The sequence below is a fragment of the Orbicella franksi genome, chromosome 3, assembly GCF_964199315.1.
Source record: "Orbicella franksi chromosome 3, jaOrbFran1.1, whole genome shotgun sequence".
Lineage (NCBI taxonomy): Eukaryota > Metazoa > Cnidaria > Anthozoa > Scleractinia > Merulinidae > Orbicella > Orbicella franksi.
Window position 1 is genome coordinate 14310001 of NC_138147.1, and position 12500 is coordinate 14322500.

At 42.1% G+C, this 12500-nt stretch overlaps 1 protein-coding gene and 1 pseudogene across 3 annotated transcripts in view; both read right to left on the reverse strand.

Moving 5' to 3' along the window:
* The window catches only part of LOC145481427 (uncharacterized), a 46793-nt gene that overhangs the window by 27862 nt on the left and 6431 nt on the right, over positions 1 to 12500 (reverse strand). For both annotated transcript variants that reach the window (XM_081459913.1, XM_081459912.1), the window contains exons 3-4: positions 11783 to 11891; positions 11237 to 11340 (exon numbers count right to left, since the gene is read on the reverse strand). In XM_081459913.1, coding sequence (XP_081316039.1) covers positions 11237 to 11340; positions 11783 to 11891 — 213 coding nt within the window. The remainder of the gene's footprint in view (positions 1 to 11236; positions 11341 to 11782; positions 11892 to 12500) is intronic.
* The window catches only part of LOC145481412 (uncharacterized), a 34143-nt pseudogene continuing 22819 nt past the window's right edge, over positions 1177 to 12500 (reverse strand). Inside the window, exon 2 of the transcript XR_014048639.1 lies at positions 1177 to 1351. The product of XR_014048639.1 is annotated as an uncharacterized LOC145481412 (transcript). The remainder of the gene's footprint in view (positions 1352 to 12500) is intronic.

Here is a 12500-nt window from a genome sequence, read left to right on the forward strand (position 1 = left end):
TCAAAAATAAAATGTTCGTTCCGTTCGGTCACCGTGAGTTAGCAAATGCGGTTGTAATGAATGAGTTTTGTCTGCATATTCTCGTTCCTGTTTTTTATTCGAAAAACATTCCTGTACGTTCCGCTTTTGTAATAGCCTCCTACGCAGACTCTTTTTGGGCTCGTCACGCAATCTTCCTCCGCCACGTTCGTGGGGAAGAAAGATCGCGTGACGAGCCCAAAGGGCGTCTGCTTAGGAGGTTACTTTTGTAGATGAATAAAATGCCTCAGCCCCACCCCGTCAAAAATACTAAGATGTGTACCTTACAGGAACCCTAATCTTGAACACTTTTTGATGTGTTAATTCTTAAATGAATTTTTTTTTTAATTTGCTCCTTAACCCCAGCGAAAAAGTGTCCCTTTAGACCATGACGTTTATAATGCGCTTTTCAGCGTTCTAAGCGGAACAAGAACCTTAACTGACTGGCCGAAAAATTCTCAAGGAAGCTTAAGGCCACGAGTTTACCGAAAATGGCAAACCAACTTGTATGAAGTGAAAGAAATTCACGACCCGATCACTGGCTGCTTAACAAAACGCATTATATACAGGGCATCGAATGGTATGGTTGCACGAAAATTAGAAATCGCGCAAATAGTGGATCGCGCTTTCCAAAAAACAAAAGGTGAGGGTGCCAGGAAATTCAAGGTGCATACTTCGCATCATTACAGTGGCTTAGCCCGTAACGCCATACAGAAAAATTTGAACGTCATGAAGCAACCCCAAAAACTGAGACCGCTTTTCCAAAACAAAGTTCCCCTCGGACCAATTGCTGGTTTTCAGTGTCACACAATTCAAAATAGATCAAAATAAAAATTAAAACCGGTCAATAGATAAAGTCCAGAATCTGGGAAATGAAAGAAGGTAAATATGCAAAGACTCTCGCCAAAATTCTGGTCACAGCAATTTTTCTTATGCGAGATATGCCAAGAAATGTTTTACCCAAATTTATAGAGATTCGTATGGAGGCGCCATGGTGGTGCCCATCTTATGGGCACCAACATGGCGGCCGGAAACCAACAGAAACATCTGACACTGAGTTTTGCAACAAAAGAGTGAATTTATCCCTCAAGGAACTCTAAAACATTAGAATAATACTTTTTCTAAGACATGAATTGTTCAGATAACCAAGTTCTCCGAAATAAGTCACTCTTTTAACCATCATTACAGCTCTCTAAGCCGTCATGTAAATGCCGCGTCACGCAAAAGCTTAGAAATTTAAGCGTAGTGTATCACAAAACCAAGAACCCATTCGGAGCGAAAATTTGTATGAACATTAGTTTTCAGCTGCTCTTATACATCATTTAAGTAAAATCTCAGGAAGACCAATAGTTTTGTAGGTCGAATTTTAGCGACGTCATGTGAAAACCACCTATTAAGGCTTGAAGAGTACAAGAGAGGCACCAAGTTGACCTAGTGAGTATGGCGAGTATGCTAGCGACCATAGATGGTGGCACATACAAGTATATAATGTCTGTTATTGACGCTTTTAGTAGATTTGTATTCCTGCGTCCTTTACAAGCAAAGGAGTCAAGCGAGGTAGCGGAACACTGACTTGACATTTACAATGAACACGGTCCACCAGAAATTCTGCAAAGTGATCAAGGGACAGAGTTCAAGGGTGTAGTGAAGCCAATATCTGAAGCACTAAACGTTCGCATCATTAACAGTGCAGCATACAGTCCACAAACTCAGGGGAAAGACGAGCGCTCCCAACGAACGTGGAAAGCAAAAATCAAGTTTGACATGATAAATTGTGAAAATGATCTAAATTAGGTGGAAAACCTCCCCGAGTACCAAAAAGGTCTACAACGAATCGCCACACAGGTCACTTGGCCTTCTACACCATTTGAAGTATATTTTGGTCGCCCTTCTAACAGACCAAGAAATAAGCCATTTCATGGTGAAAAAAGAGACTTTGAAGTTCCAGAAGAGAATATTGACGATGCGAACTACGACAGTCTCACAGAGCTGGGAGAAGAGTTAAACAACTTAGCAAGTGAGCGAGATGTTTTGAGGAAGAAAGCTTTGAATGCTTCGAATAACGCAGTGCAGAAAATGGGGAAAAGAGAATTGAAACGTCAGCTTCCTTCCTTGTATTATAAAGAAGACGCCGTCGTAGTCCAAATCCCTATCAAAGAAATCTGTCAAAGGTAAAAAAAGTTCGTTACAAAGCAGCTGTGATGGTCGTATCATTGACGCCGATCACAATATAAATTGAATTTAATGATCCAGTCACAGGTAAGAACAAAAACACTTGGTTTAAAGTGGACAATATCACTTCGTTGACAAAGGAAGAGGAAAATAAGCGGCAACAAATCGCCATAGAGAAGATTCGTCGAAATAGAAAGCGACAAGCTGGATCTGAAAGTAACACTGAGGTTGACCAAGTACGTGGATCACTCCCAAAGGCAATTCGAAAGGAGAGTATCCTAGATGCACGAACACATCAAGTGATCTCTGACGAAAAGTTAAACGGTGACACTATTAACTTCTATTTTCATTATTTCAGAAAGAACTATGCAACTTCGGAAGTAAACACAGTTAGCTTTGGAAGCACGTACTTTTATCCCCCTTTAGAACGCGGAGACGATGCATATAGAAAGTACATTGGTAGAAAATCACTGTGGGAGTATGAAAACGTCATGATACCGGTACACTTGCCCCGCGAAGAGCACTGGTTTCTTCTGGTTATCAGCATCAACAACCTTTGTCTTTATGTTTATGATTCCGCTAGCTGCCATGTTTACACGTACAAAACTGTCCTTGACACAATTAAAAACATATTCATTAGAAAGGAATGCGAGTTATTACCTGCCGAGGAAAGCGAGCTTTTTCGGGAAAACAACTGGGACGAAGAGCTCCCAAAGTGTCCAAGCAAATGAACAAAACTAACTGTGGTGTTTTTACTTGCCTGTTCGCTAAGCATTTGATTTCCGAGGAGTGTAACTATGACGACATAAAGTTGGATCAACCGCGCGATGAAATGGCAGGTGATTTACTAAACCTCGCGACAGCTGGAACCAACAGGGTTCAAGATTTGCCTGAAAATCTTCAGTGGATTTTTAGAGAGGATGCCAACCACAATGAATCGGCAAGAAGTAAGCTTGACAGAGAAGGTGCCAGTGCAGGTCTCAGTTATCGCCAGCCTCCGACACCCAAAGACGGAAACTGTCTATTTCACGCAATGAGCGACCAACTCACTCGCATGGGAAAGCCCTCTCAGACAGCATCACAACTTCGCGCAGGTGTAGTATGCTTTCTGCGAAGTAACCCGACCACCCCCAACGGTATTCACTTCAGATCGAGAATTCGTGAATCACGGTGGATGGGAGACATACCTGAGACGGATGTCCATGGACGGCAAGTGGGGTGATTACATTGCCTTGCTAGGCTTGGTAAACATGCTTGACATTCCAGTTACTGTGGTATCAAGCTTAGGAGAAGAAGGCTTAAACATGATTTATCCAACCGTTAGGCATGGTGAAGAGGACGCCGATTTCGACTGCATTGCTTTGCTTGGCCATGAAGCTGAAAGCCACTTTCACAGCCTTCAACAAATGGACAAGGAGGCGGCCAAGAAACCAGAGGTAGTTGAAGAATTGGAATTAAAGTATGGCGAAGGGCGAATTACCGAAGATGAAATATGCCCAAAATGCGGGAAGAAATTTCAGTGCTATTCCCATGGTGTATTCGAGGACGAGAATGGCCTTTTGCATGTCTATGCCGACGACAGTGTATTTTGTGACGACTGCGTAGCAAGTCAGATTAGTCCGAATCATCATCAAGCTTCAATTTCATTTAAATTTCTCTTTTTGTAAGAACTTGCAAACATCTAAACACCCGTTACCTAATTTTCTCGTCTTCTCGCGTTGTCATTTTAACTTGCGTACTTTTGTCATTTTTGGACTTTTCCTGTTCGCGGAGATATTGTAATTAAAAGAACTGTTCCAGTTAATTTTTTGCGTTAGACTGTTAAACTTTTAAGAGTGGTTCATTAAACGTCGTTTAGGTCATCGATCAGTGCATATTTAGGAGCTTTGATGCTAAACGGTAACAAAAAAATTACATATGCATGTTCCAGTTTCATTAAGTGTCTTGTTGTCGTGTTACATTGTAATTCATGACGCTGGATATCATTTTTACAGTTGTGCAATTTACTGATTTAAACTGTTCAAATACTGTACATCTTGCTTTTGCTACCTATAGAACCTGTTGCATATAAATTGGCTGTTGGTAATTTTGAGGAAAAAAATGGATGAAATAAATCCACTGTCCAAATTCCTGAGTCCAGTCATTTCCTTCATTTGCGGCGAAGATACCATTTCCGTTCCGGGGATCGTTTGCGGTACAATCTAGGGATCATTTCTGGTCTGCGATCCAATTTGGGGATCATTTGGGGTACAGGAATCATTTGCGGACCGGGATCATTTGCGGGCCCGTACAGATCCGGTGACTCTACTTTTTTAAGCATAAAAATATTCAACCGCAGAAGCGGAATGCACGTGCGAAATTGTAAAAAAAAAAAAAAACTGTGGAGTGGAATTTCTCCAACTTGGAAATTTCTATTTTTATTTTTAATTTAAGAAAAATCCACTCTACAGAATTTTTTAATAATTTTGCCTGCTGTTTCTTCTGTGTGTAATAAAAAGATTTTTATTTAAAAAATATGTGGTCACTGGCTTAGTTTTTAAGATAGATGTAATTGATGGTAAAAAGTGGGTCAAGTTTGTTGCTATGCAACAGGACAGTGTAACCTTAAGTTATAACTTAAACACAATGAATGGCACAGTGGAGAGTTACCTTAAAAAATAGCACAGCCACTTAAAACAGTACAGTTCCAAGCCTGAAAAATCGTAACTAGTTCTATTCTCAGTTCAAAGTCTCAAAAAAAAAAAAACAGAAAACTGTTTTGAGCCACCTTAAGCAAAGACAACCCAAAACTAACATATAACCTAACAGTTTATAACGTCCAGACGTACGCACAATTCTTCGACTCAGTTCTTGTGTTGGGGTTTAATTATACTTCAATGACGTCAAATGACGTCATTTGTTCCTCGATCTTAGATTCCCATCTTGGATTTCACTATCTTTAAAAAGTCAAGAAAAAGCGGAAATTAATACAAAATCAAGCCAGAATGCTTATGGAATGTAAACATTCAGGAATTTGAGCAGTTCGATGTAGCAAACTGGAATTACTCAAGCATCTTTAAAAAGCATGCTTGGGAGGGACAAATCATCGTTTTTTTTCGGAAACGAGTACGGGGACCCAACGGTATTTTCTATACAGTGAGTATAGACCAATTTCTATTGCAGAGTTAAAAACTATCGCTGAAAATGGATGTTACTAAAACTAGGAACGGGGAACGGGGAACGGAGAACGGGGAACGGGAAACGGGGAACGGGGAACGGGGAACGGGGAACGGGGAACGGGGAACGGGGAACGGGGAACGGGGAACGGGGAACGGGGAACGGGGAACGGGGAACGGGGAACGGGGAACGGGGAACGGGGAACGGGGAACGGGGAACGGAGAACGGGGAACGGGGAACGGGAACGGGAACGGGGAACGGGGAACGGAGAACGGGGAACGGGGAACGGAGAACGGAGAACGGGGAACAGGGAACGGGGAACGGGGAACGGGGAACCGGGAACCGGGAACGGGAGTCTGGGAACCAGTGTACAGCGGTAACCTACCTTAGAATTCAACATGGCGGACAAAGGAAAAGAAAAGGGAACAATTTGGGGAAATGTGAGGAAGTGTTACGGTTGTAAACGTGAGTTTCTACCGGCTGTGCCCAAAAGTCCAACATGGTCCTGGGATAAACAAAGCATGAGATAGCGTCTGGGGAGAAAATCGAATCGGTGTTATCACATGCTACCCCAATCGATCAGTACAAAATGCAGACTACAGGCTGCAGAGCGGATACAAAATGCAGACTAGTTACAAAACTGCAGACTGGGTACAAAACAAAGACAGAGAATAAAGACTGTTTTTCGTCTGATACGTGACAACATGTCATTTGAAAACATACCGAGTGTCACGCAGTCGCTTTTCCGCGGTCATCTTTCACCAGCATTTGCATTGTTGTGGAATATTCCTTGCCCGTTTCTTCATATATTTTGTCTTTAACAAAGCGGCCAGGCCACATGTTATTTATCTGCTGCTCACCTGATTTGCCAGCTGACTTGCCGGTCTCCGAAAGGCCGCCATACTAGCTGCCGAATGCGAAGACAGCGGACGACCCACGTTTAAAGATGGTCCTGTGTTATGTCACTTGTCCTCGATATCATATTGCGAGGGGTATCGAATGGTCCCACTCAATTTGAAAGTGCTCGCAAAATTTGGCCTCTGCTCGAATTGCTCGCAAAAATTACACGAGTACTCGCTTGCTCGTGCTCGCAAATTTTTGCAACTGCTCGCATGCTCGGATTCTCGTTAAAATTCTCTGCCGTGCAGCGGAAGCATAATTTGCACCTAGAAACAAAATTTGATGCTGGAAATAGTGTTTCCCGTATGGCAAAACTGGGAAACATTGGGGAAACATGCACGAGCTATGAAGACTGTAAATGTTTGTGGAAAAATGCTTTCTCGTTTTGTTGACGCTTTATTGAAACTGACCGGCCAAAGTTCAGTCCCAGGTAGTAGGGTAACCCTACCTGAAACATTTTGCCCATAAACGCGGGCTATCTTTGTTTGACCCTCATGGAAGGGTAACTCTAGTTACAGGGTTACCCTACCCTCCAGGACCCTACTTGCTTATGAATAAGGCCTTAGAAAGCTTTAGATATCCTTTAGCGTCCACCCAATGACTCACGTGAAACTAATATATACGTGACGTAATTTTGCATCAAAAGGCATCAAACAAGCCATATGTAACCTGCTGGGAATACCTTGGTTGAAAAGCGATAAGATCTTAACGTGTTGTCTAGCTTTGCGTCTGTTGTCCTGTTTTGGCGGTGTCAGCCGGATTACTTGACGCAAAACAACTTTTTAATAAAAGAGAGATTTCAGCTAGTGGAAAATTTACGGAGTGTTCGCCGCTCACCATCTGTATTTTCTTAAGTGCTCTCTGCTCGCATGATTACTGCTCGTGCTCGCAAAAATAACACGCACTGCTCGCATGCTCGAAAATGCTCGCAAAGACCATTCGATAACCCTACTGCGTGTTGCTATTTTTAAATATTGATATGACAGCTCGCGCAGCTCGACTGTGGCCTGACTAATTGGGGACGTAGCTTGTGATAATACCGATTCGATTTTCACCCCAGGCGCCATTTCATGCTTTGTTTATCCCAGTACCAATCGGACTCTGCTCTAACAAGAACGTACTGAGCACATGATCTAGGGGCACAGCCGGTAGAAACTCAAGTTTACAACCGTAACACTTCGTCACATTTGCCCAAATTGTTTCCTTTTCTTTCCCTTTGTCCGCCATATTGAATTCTTAGGCGGGTTACCGCTGCACACTCGTTCCCAGACTCCCGTTCCCGTTTCCCGGTTTCCGGTTCCCGGTTCCTCCCTGGTTCCCCCGTTTCCCCCGGTCCCCCCGGTCGCCCCGTTTCCCCCGGTCCCCCCCGGTTCCCCCGGTCCCCGTTCCCCGTTCCTCGTTCCCCGTTCCCCGTTCCTCGTTCCCCGTTCCTCGTTCCCCGTTTCCCGTTCCTCGTTTTAGTAACATCCCAAGAAAATAAGAACGTAGCTAGTGTTCGGAAAAGACAATATGTGCTCTCAAGAACACTGCGTGCGTGGAACATATTGAATGCCTGTCGGCTAAATATGGGTGCCTTTATCATGAAACGCACATCAAATTGCTCCTTAACATTGATGCAATACACCCATTGATGTTTTTCTCACTTAACTTTCTCCCTTTCTTTCTGCTCTCACAAAGCGTTAAGTGAATTGCTCAAATGTAAACGTTTCTGAAAGCGGATAATTTAAAGAAATATGGGGCTTATTGAAGGTCCTCCTACTCCTAAACGAGTACTGGGACCCTCCTTTTTTATTTTAAAATTCAAGTTCACTTGATATAAGCAACCAACAGGTAAAGTATGAAAGAAAATCTATTGTGAGTTCTATTTCGATGGAATTACCTTAAGCTTAAGAATAAAAACGGCTTATGTAAGAAAACGCTCTACTCTGATGTCGAGGTAACTTGTGAGTTTCTCAAAAAATGCTTAATCATGACCAAAACCTGTTTTTTTTCTCATTGTTTCTGTTTGTTTGCCGAGTTAGCGAAAGACTTTGAAAGGAAAGTCAGATGCGTGCAAGTGGCTAATTTGCCTAGTGCAGCGCGTGCAATTTCAATAAATCTTGACAAAGATTTTTTCTTTCGTTATCTTTTGTGCTGAGATGCTTCAACATAGTGAAATTTTACAGTGCGAAAATAATTAGTTCGATGTACGTTCACACTTTCACACGAAAGTGCGGAAGTCCAATTTCTCATGTTTACTGACTGTACAAAACACGCATCGGCGGGTCCTCTTATTCATCGACAACAGACAGTTTATTGCATTTTTACACGAACAAAACTGAGTAGTATCTACAGACGTAAACTCATTGGGCCTTGATGAAAATCAAGGTTGCTCACAATTCAAGCGAAACTCAAACTTGGAATTTTTTTTGTACTTTTCGGTCCCGATAAACTCTGGCGAAATCCCCGCAGGCGTGTGGCAAGAGGAGGGAGACTTTGAATTCCTGAAACGCTGCTATATCCAAATTTATCTTTTTCTCAGCTCGTAAGCGGGCGGAATTCAACAAATCCTGCAATCTGATTGGTTCCTGGAGCGGGCGGAATTTTCTCACCCGGACCCCCACAACGGGCGGAATCCGTCGAGTTCATCTATTTTCGTGAACGAATTAGCGGTAATCGTCAATCTTTCGCCCTTTTTACACTTCCATCGACGATTAATCAACGCAAGTTTATCTCTATTCACCTTCAAATGGCAAGAAAAGTCATCGTAAGTAAATTCAATTGAGTTTTTTGAAGTTGTGAGAGTTTGTTTGGCTGTTTGTAGCTCGGCGCTGCAATGGCGCGTAATCCTGTCTTTCTCTGCGTACAATTTTAAGTAAAAAATTAGTCAAATTCAGTCGAGTTTACCTTTCTGATCGTTGCTGTATTTGAGAGAATTTCTGTGGATTACACTTCACGAATTTCCTCGCTATCTGCCACTCAATTTGCGGTAGAAAACTCTGATTTCGAGTGATTCGCAACGACTGACAGAAATTGTTTTTGTAGTACAACTTCAATCTTAGCACGAAATTTCAAACCGGAAAAACACTTACGGAGAACTGAACAGGTGAACTAAATGCAACTAACATAAAGTAGTTCGAAATAAATCTGTTCTTTAATACATCTTTCTTTGTTTAGTTCTGAGTTACTGGCTCGTTCGCTTGTTAGATTTATTTTTTACGAATGGTTTGTAGACGGTGCGAAAGCCAATTCAATGACAAAGTTACGTAAACAAACCCAATTGCAAGCCAATTTACCCCAAGAAAAAAAGATCAACATGTTATTGTCCGGCTTAGGTTGGTCCGTATAGTGAAAAACTGCGACCTCGGTCAAAGTTTTTCTCTCTACGGACCTCCCAGCCGGCCAATAACATATATATATCCAACTAGTTTTTTGCTGTGTTATGGAAAAGCTGTTAAATCTTCAACATGTGTAAAATGTAGAGTGGAGTAATGTGGAGCTCTTGTAAAAGAAGCAGCGGAACACAACTTGGTCAGCGATATAAAGAGGGACATACCTAAATTCGACACTGTCTTACCTCACCGACTTCACTCAAATTTGAGCAGAATTCCAACAGACATAAACGTATTGAGTCTTGCGTCAAAAGCATAAAAAATTCGAGAATTTCGGACTCCATTTCCACCGCCCTACATCCGCAAAAATCCTCTCAGCATGAACGCGCGTGTGCCACATGCGATGGCGCAATTCGTCCTAAAAATAGAAAAATTGTCCCGTATCATGGGGACAGCCCCAAGACTACAAATGGCGCGCGCTTACGGTCTCCGTCCCCGATTATGGCTCCTGATAAGGGATAACAAGACAATTACTATGACGTTTCAGTTCATATCCGTTACATGGCATCTCGCCAACCGTTTAACGGGTCACGTGACCCAACTAATCAAGATCATAAACCAAAAATGAGTTAAGGTTGTTATGTTTTATATCTTTGCCAAGTTTGAAGGTATTTTGGTAAATCGCTGCAGAAAAGTTATGGCTGTTTTCAGATTTTATGCAAATTAGGCTGTGAGCCTCGCCTTAAAGGAGAAGGTCACTCTAAAAAATGTATACTTTTTGTCAACGCTAATAAAAACCTTGCACTCAGTTAAGCCACTCACCGAAGTTTCAGCCTCTAAAGTGTAGGTATTCCTTATGAAATTCGTCTCCAAAGAAGCCCAAAATTCGAACATCGCTGCCGCCATTTTGAACAGTACTAGGCAGCCTGGCCGCGTTTTCGTGACTTTTTTCCGTCCGAGAGATTTTCTCCAAATGGCTTCCTAATAGCCTTTTAACTACCACTCTGACTTATGGCTGCTCTTGAGCCACATTATTTTGAGCCAAACACGCTCCAAACTCCGAAATGATAAGGTTGAAGATAGTGAAGTGGATAATCGCTTGGAAAAATAGATTTTGCTGACCGAGTCCGAGTCGGACGGAATGACGTCACTTAAGCACGGCTGGCTGCGAAGAGAGTTTCAAAATGGCGGCCTCCGAAGTCGCTTCTTTCGAGACCAATTTCTTCATGATAGCGGGCAGTTCAGAGGCAGAAACTTCGGTAAGTCGAAAAGCTGAATTAATGTTTACTTGCTATAGGCGAGGACAAAAAAAGTAAGCTTTTTGGAGTGACCTTCTCCTTCAACATCCTTGAGAAGTAAAGAATTTGGCCGAAAAAAGTTAAATTTGCAGTTGCCATGGTAACGTCAGAGACCAATTTTTGCGGAGGATGAAGAAACAGCTACTGAAAGTTTCAGCCTCTTAGAGTAAATCGTCTTTGTAATACTTTGAAAAGACCTTATATGGAGGTGGCATCCACCCCTGAACGTCCGAGGGTAACAAAATAGCCGGGGACATTTCACTATTTCTCTCCTGAAGCAAACACTATTAACCTGTAATCCACCTACTAGTATATAATTTACACAATAAAATAGGAAGACGAGACATCACGTTAAATCGGTTATTAAGTGTACAGGCTTACCCACAATAATGCAGCATTGGTATCTTAGTGCCTTTGTAGCGACCAAATTTTACTGAACTTTGTTTTCCTATCATCTTGTGGGCGTAATTGTGCCATCGACAAACCTGAAATACAATTAGGTTTCGAAGAGATCAGGTCAGGCCTTGTTTTGCGTTGTAGTATGCTTTGCTTAGAAAGTTTTAACGTTCACATGACGACCGTAAAGGTTAATTTGCATACTGCGTATACTTTAAAGAGAGCGGCTGCACGCAGACTATTCTAGAGCAGTTTGGATGTTGGAGTCATACACTGCAAATGATAGCTAACGCAGCCTTCGGCCTCAACAGCTATCATCTCAAAGAAATCTCGAGCTTTTAATCTAACTCTTAAATAGATACATGTCTACACATAGACAAGGGACTCTCATGGAATAATTGATCGCGTCGTTTACTACAGGAACATTACAGTTTGAAAAAGAAACTCTTACGTACAACTATATTTTCGGAGCTGACATCTCACTTCGGCTTTCTCGTTAAATTCTTACAGTTCCTACTTAGCTGGACTTACCGCTACATCATTTTTAGACTGACAATCACTTCCTTCCACTGAAGTTCCTAACGTGAAGGAGATGCATGGATTGAAGCTGTAGTTATAGTCGCTCTCAGACGCCGTAAATCTGTTGGCGAAATAACAGCAGTGTTGCTCACAAGGGCAAAAACTGCCAGATTTTGCGGATGTTGAACTTACTAGCCAATAACCAACTTTGTTCTGTTTCACACACTTATGAAATGTATTTTACCACGTTCAATGGTTAAATAAAAGTTTAGAACTATTGTCAAACCAGTAAAAGTCCAAAATTTCTGACAATGGGCTGTATTCGTATTGCCGGTATTGGACTGGAACCAGCTTGCAACTGTGGCTAATGTGGGGAGTCTTTTCAAATGCAAATGACATTCATCTCTTTTCAATGATATTACCCCACATGAGCCTCCATTACAAGATAGTTCCAGTCCAATACCGAGAACAAGAATATGGTTTATTCTGCGTTCACTGGTCTAAATCGATCTAGATCCGATTGGGATACTGTGAAAGTCATGCTAAGTTCCAGACCCATTGTGTTGTGTATTCCACACATTCATTGTGAATGCAACTTAGTGGTTCATTCTCGAGACTTAGCAATTTGATTGTCAAAGCTGTTTCAAAAAAGGCCGCCTTGCAAAATTGTAAAAACACACGGAATGTCAGACAACTCGCCCCCTCGACAATTCGCCCCAGACAACTCGCC